General features: G+C 50.4%; 3 protein-coding genes across 3 annotated transcripts, besides 9 other annotated features; all 3 read right to left on the reverse strand.

Annotated features, from left to right (window-relative positions):
* Positions 1 to 43: part of a sequence feature (T-rich) that runs on past the window's edge.
* Positions 1 to 6,216: part of a sequence feature (heterozygous, non-Esmeraldo-like haplotype) that runs on past the window's edge.
* Positions 216 to 273: a sequence feature (A-rich).
* Positions 503 to 2,362, reverse strand: Tc00.1047053506239.40 (hypothetical protein, conserved; the record flags this gene model as incomplete). The annotated part of the gene is made up of 1 exon (XM_802640.1): positions 503 to 2,362. The coding sequence occupies one exon, from the start codon at positions 2,360 to 2,362 to the stop codon at positions 503 to 505; it is 1,860 nt and encodes a 619-aa protein (XP_807733.1).
* Positions 2,418 to 2,439: a sequence feature (AT_rich).
* Positions 3,138 to 3,224: a sequence feature (T-rich).
* Positions 3,235 to 3,264: a microsatellite.
* Positions 3,456 to 3,502: a sequence feature (T-rich).
* Tc00.1047053506239.50 (hypothetical protein, conserved) lies at positions 3,730 to 5,175 on the reverse strand (the record flags this gene model as incomplete). The annotated part of the gene is made up of 1 exon (XM_802641.1): positions 3,730 to 5,175. The coding sequence occupies one exon, from the start codon at positions 5,173 to 5,175 to the stop codon at positions 3,730 to 3,732; it is 1,446 nt and encodes a 481-aa protein (XP_807734.1).
* Positions 5,192 to 5,304: a sequence feature (A-rich).
* Positions 5,420 to 5,452: a microsatellite.
* Tc00.1047053506239.60 (hypothetical protein, conserved) lies at positions 5,598 to 6,216 on the reverse strand (the record flags this gene model as incomplete). Its single annotated transcript, XM_802642.1, has 1 exon — positions 5,598 to 6,216. A coding segment is annotated over one exon (619 nt), but the record flags the coding sequence as incomplete, so codon positions are not given.

Below are 6,216 nucleotides of genomic sequence, written 5' to 3' on the forward strand. Positions count from 1 at the left end.
TTTATTTCCTTTTCTCTCCTTTTCCTTTTTTTTTTTCTCTTTTGGCTCGCCGCGGGAACAAACGAGTGGGCGGGCGAAGAATTCCACCTCCCGTCACCGGCGCCTCTCCCCACACGCCTCCCCCAGGCGTCACACAAACAAACACACACCCACAAATACACTAAAATGGGCGCAGCTGAAACGCGAACAAAAAAATGTACCACCCAACGACACGCAAAGAAAGGGAAGAAGCAGAAAAAAACAACAACAAAAAAGAAAAGAAAAAAGAAAAGATATCCTCATTTAAAATGGCAAACCATTAAAGAAAAAAAACACCATCAGCGCACACGCACGCACGCAAAAAAAAAAAAAAAGACATTTAGTCGCACACGCATATACATATACATATATGTACGCAATCAAATAATGGAATATGTAGTTACACAGGCAAAAGCCTTTATGTCGATGCATGGGCATGTGTATACATGTGTATATATTTACATAACTAAGTGCCCATTTGAAATTATTGCCCTGCCGCTTCATCATCCCCGCGGGCAGCCATTTTTATTCGGTACCGTGCAATCTCCTGCTGCAGGCCCATATCCACCTCTATTTCCTCGTCAAAAGCCTCGCCAGTGAGGGGATCCACGTGGCCAACGCGATCCACGACTTCCTGTAGCGCGTCTAACTCAAAGTGATGACCGTTGCGCAACACTACAGGCTCCCGCATCAGTTTTCGTGTCAGCATGCAGACATATTTGGCCGGGTGCTTCGTCTTTTTCTTTGCCTTTTCTGGCATTTGCTTTGTGTCACAGGCACCAGTCTTCACAGGCGGCGCCTGCCCGGAGGAAATCGATCCCGTGGCATATGATGCAAAAAGTGAGAGATCACCAATAAGTTGTCCAACGGCCAGTTCCATCATGAGCGTCTGCAGCATGCCCAACTGCTCCTCCAACGCCTGCACCACCCGCGCCGCCTCGTTGGCCATCTCCGCATCCTCAAACCTGAGCCGTTGACGCAGCAGGGATACCGACTCATTGTCCGGGGCACAGTACATTGACGTCTCGTTCGAAAGGCAATATGTGAAGGCCTGTGCCACCGTGAAATGCGCCCCAGGGCGTAGCGGGTTCGTGTCGGTTGATATCAAATTCACCAGCGCAGTGAAGTCCGCGGTGAGCGGCTCCACATTGACAGCATTCACATTGCACAGCACCTCCACGGTAAGAACAATGACGAGCATGCCCACATACTCCTTGCAGAGGAGGGACTCCAGCCGATGCACATGTCGCGTCAGAGCCCTGAGCGACAGCGCAAGGGATTCCTGCAACGCCTGTGACGGTCGGTAAAGGGCAAAACGCAGCAAACGCAACACCGAAATGGCCACATTCATGAATGGATTGTTCTGCGACTCCAGTGTTGTGTCACAGCTGGCCTCCCAGCAAAGAAGTGTAAGAGACAAAAAGGGTATCACCGTGTCGCCAAGAAAACTCTGATGCTGCGTGATGAAAGATCGCTGGTAGCCACGCACAAGATCCATCCGCTCGCAAAAGTCGGCCAAGTTGAGCAGCATCACCGCCAAGTAACGGAACAACCCCAAGAACCTCATCGCTACACCGTCACATACGGAGTCCTTCACGGGGCTTTGGCCCTCCAAAATCTGTTCAATCCGCTCCTCACCCACGGCGATGGCCCAGCGTGCGCCGAGCTCCGCAAACAGTTCTTGCAGCGCTTTACCCTCAGAGAAATGAATGAGGATCGTCGTTATTTTTTCTTGAAAGGCACTCACCTTTGTGGTTTCAATGGGAAGATTCTCATCAGGGGCGGTGAAGTAAGTCACTGGGGTGGTCAACTCATACATGCAACGCACACAGGCATGCACAATATTCCACTCCAATGACCGTTTCTTCATGATCATCTGCAGCGTCGACACGAGTCGTGCGTCGTCGTTATTATACAACTGCCGTAACAGATCCCCCGCCTTCAATCGCATGTAGTCACTGCAGCGAAACAACAGCACCGTCAGTATCTCGAGTTGTGCATCACCATTCCCCGTAGACTGCGTTTCGAGAAACTCCTCAAACGATTCATTCAACTTTTGCACGGCGTCAAGTAAATCCCCAGTGCGAAACCTGACATCGGGAACGTTTGAAATGCCATACAGACTTTCCAGTGCCAAAATGCGTGCGTTAGGGTTCTTGCCAGCATCATTTGCAACGGCCACAATCTGCGAGAGCACCTCCTTGCATGCAGGACGATGTTGCTCAACGAGAGAGTGGGCAACGCCGGGTTCATTGAGGCTCGATGCTAAGCAAGAGAGCGCGGAAACTCCAATGGCCCCGGGGTCCTGATCCAGAAAGAATGTGATGGCGCCATGAATTGACATGACTCCCCCCCCCTCCCCCCCTCACCTTTTCTTAGTTGGTTATAAATTCCTTTGGTATTTTTTTTTTTTTTTTTATTGTGGTGGTGGCGGCGGTTGCAATTAATTTTTTTTTTCTCTTTGAGTTTTCCGCTGTTCGTCTCACGGCTTACGCCTCCTTCCGCCGTGAGGTCCCGCTAGACGAGAGTCAACGAGAATTCGCCCCCGCCCCCTTTTGTGAGTGTGACTTCCTGCGCCCCTCTCGTCCCTCGCTTGACAATTGTCGACGGGCCTGTCAGGATGCCTCACACACGTCCGTCTGTATGAAAATATGTCTTCTTCGTGCTGCGCGAGTGCCTCTCACCCTTTCTTTTCTTTTCTTTTTTTCCCTCCCCCCTCGCTGCACCTTTTTGCTTTGCTTGTTGTTTATTTGTGTACTTGTGTATAATATGTACGTATATGTAAAGAATAGAGCTTCTCTTTGGATGCTTTCTCTCTCCGCCGCAATGACGTGTGTTTTCCCGGCAACGGTGGTTGCGTGATGCACAGACCAAATGGGAAAAAAAGAAAGCACGGACAGTAAAGGAAACAAAAAAGGGAGGAACTCGCAGGAAATGACATCCGTCGGCCACAAATGCACACACAGAGAGAAGGAGAGAAGGAGATAGACCGTCCTCTTCTCATTCTCGTCCTTCCCTGCAAGAAAGAGGAGGCATCACCCCTCTAAAGAAATGACAATAGACACAAATAGAAGCTTCCGCTCATGCCAATAAAGTTATAAATTAGTGTATTTGTTCCCTTTCCTTTTGGTTTTTGTTTTGTTTTCCATTTCCATTTCCATTTTCTTCTCCGTCCGATTTTTCTGTTTTGCTCTTTTTTTTATTTTACACGACAACTGTGTGTGTGTGTGTGTGTGTGTGTGTGTGGCACTGTGATCGGCATGCCGCAGCGGCCCTTCGGTTTATCCCCCGTCCTACACAGACAGACAGACAGGCAGAACAGGCACGCCTGAGCATAACCACACATCTTCCCGGGTGGCACCCTCCCCTCCCCACGCAAAACTTTATTACTATTCGCTCGTTCAAAATACCCGGCGTCTTTGGCCGCCGCTTGTCTCTTTTTTTTTTTTTTTTCTCTCAATTTCTCTTTTTTCTTTCTTTTTTTAAGTCTTCTTGGGAACAGAAACATCTTTTGTGGCCCGCTCCACATACATGCAGGCACACACATTTCCTCCTCCTCCTCCCCTCAGCCCCACACATCCTCCCGCATCCAACATGTTGTCCCGTTGGGTTCCGCACCACAAAAAAAGAAAAGAAACAAAAAAAAATGCGCATGCATACACGCAATGCATTCCCGAGGCCTCGCAGGCGTTGGAACCCTCCACTGCCTCCCTATTCTTCCTTCATCTCTTCCTCGCTGCTGCCGCCGCTGGTATCATCGGCGTCCGCTATTGCCCGCAGCTGTCGCAGCGCAATCGCTCTGTGCGCGGCCCAAAGCTCAGCTTCCTGTTCCACCAGCGACGGTCGTTGGGGCCGCAGCGGCAGGAACCACCACGGCCACACGGAGCCCGTGCCAAACACACGACGCAAGTTCTTGAAATTAAAACTCCGCGCTGCAACCCCATCGCCGCTGTCGCTGTTATCGTCAATCAAAAAGGCATACGCCCCGCGGCGCCGCGACTCATAATCTCTGCGCTCCTCCCGTCGCAACAGTCGCAGTGTGCTGTCGCCTTTTCCCAATAAAAACAAATCCTGCGCAAAAAACACCAGTAGTATTATTATGAAGGTTCCAGATAAAATAACCACAAATGGCAAAATTGAAGATGTGTCCTCTAAAAGAATAGACGTACGCCCTTTGTTTTTAAAAACCAAAATGTGCAGCAAAGATGTCCCCAGGAAAACGACAAGATAGATCATGAACAGGAGTAAATGCTTATGATTGTCGCGGCCGATACATTGACCTATCCACGGGCAGTGGTGGTCCATCTCATACACACAGATGCGGCACTTCGAGCAGTGGTGCGTCTCAGAAATTTTGTAGATGCGGCAAAAGCGACAGCGCCGGGCCCCTCCAAGAAGAAATGACATCTCCTGCTCACAGCTTTCGGTAGAGCGTTCAAGAGCCGCAAGGGCGTCGGAAGCGACCAAAAATATATTCCGCTGCGGCAACCATAACTTGCCAGAAGGACCTTCCAAATCTTTGCCGTCAGCACCACCGAAATTGTGACGACGGCAACGTTTGTAACTCCCATCAGTTATTCGCTGCTGCTGCTGCTGCGCTTCATGTTGTTGTTTTTGTTGCACCTGCAAGTCCTCCGCAACGTTCATAACATCCACTGCAATGTCTGTTGAATCCTGATGGGCGTTAGCGCTGCGTAAATGCGGCTTTTGCACGGCGGCAACTGCCCTGTTGACACTGTGGCCCTCCTCCAGCCAATCCTTCGCCTCCGCCGCGGCGATGTCGTGGGAGACGGTGCCGTTTTCCCCGTTGGCCCCCTCCTCATGCGTCTCATCCGCATCGCCTCGCTGCACAACATCTGCAAGCACCCCACGCATAAATTCCTCCATGCGCTCCTCGGCAAAGCACGACGGCGTCACCCCCGGATGTCTCGTGGCTAATAAAGTCAGCGACCATACCGTCATGAAAAACGCCGACGCGGCAATAAACGTCAGAAGAACGTCAATGAACGTCGGCGCGCGGGAAAGCATAGGGGCATACAGATACATCACCACCGTCTGAACAAAAACCATAATAAGAGACACCGTGGCAAAAAGGCCTGCCCATCTCTTGACCATCCGCAACATCTCTCGCAAAAGCAGCAACATAGATGACCGCATTGCCCACCTTGAATGCAGAAAAAAAAAAAAAAAAAAGTTAAATAGAATAAATAAATAAATGCTACAAATAACAAAATGATAGAAAGACAAATAATATCGATGGAAGAAATGAGAAAAAAAAAAAAAAAAGGGAACTCAAGATCACCGTGAGGGAGTAAAAAGTAAGTAACGCCACCAAACCTCCATTCCTCCTTAGTTATCCCTCCCTCCTTTCCTCCCTACTTGTGTATGTGCGTGTTTGTGGATATATATTTATATATTTATATATTTATATATAACTTATGATGACTGTTGTGGTTTCCACGCAGTCCCTCCTCCTTTTTTTTTTTTTTTGTCTTTGCCTGTTTCTTCTTCACACACACACACACACGCACCGCTTAGAAACATGGCCGGGACGCATGAGGATGAAAGAAAGGGGAAAATTATAAAAAGTGCGGCTTTAACTTTTCACGCACCGGAGGGTGGGGAAGAGGGGAATGGGGGTCCGCGGCATTTGGCCTCCCGCGGGCCGCCAGCAGCTGCTCCACCGCATCGCTCAGCTGCATGATGGACTGCAACTGCCGCTGCGAGTTGGCATCACCCACAAGCTGGCAGAAACGTGTAGACGCGGCTGCCGATGCGTGACGGAACGACTCCAGCAAAAAGGCCCACGCGTTGCGCGCATCGATAGGAGCCACAAAGTCAGTCTCGTCGAGAAGATTGTCTTCCTCCCCCTCATCGTCATCCCCGTCATCAGCGGCAGCTGCGTCCCTTTTCAGCACATCCGCCGCCGAATGGAGGAGTGATTGCAGACATTTATCATTCTCCATTCCCAACGCCTCCTCCTCTTCATCCTCCTCATCTTCCATTTCGTCGTCATCCCCACTGTCGCTCTCGGTTTCCCCGCTCCATTCCTCCTCATCATAGGCGTCCCCATCGCTGAGTGACTCGCGCATTCCCACCTCCGTGATGACCATCGCACCCTCGCGATGACTGTACTTCTCCAGCACTTCGCCCTCCAAAACGCCGCAGAGCACACTCCCCCAGACTCGCTGCCAACTC

The sequence above is a fragment of the Trypanosoma cruzi genome, genomic scaffold (genome assembly GCF_000209065.1).
Source record: "Trypanosoma cruzi strain CL Brener 1047053516891 genomic scaffold, whole genome shotgun sequence".
NCBI classification, from domain to species: Eukaryota; Euglenozoa; class Kinetoplastea; order Trypanosomatida; family Trypanosomatidae; genus Trypanosoma; species Trypanosoma cruzi.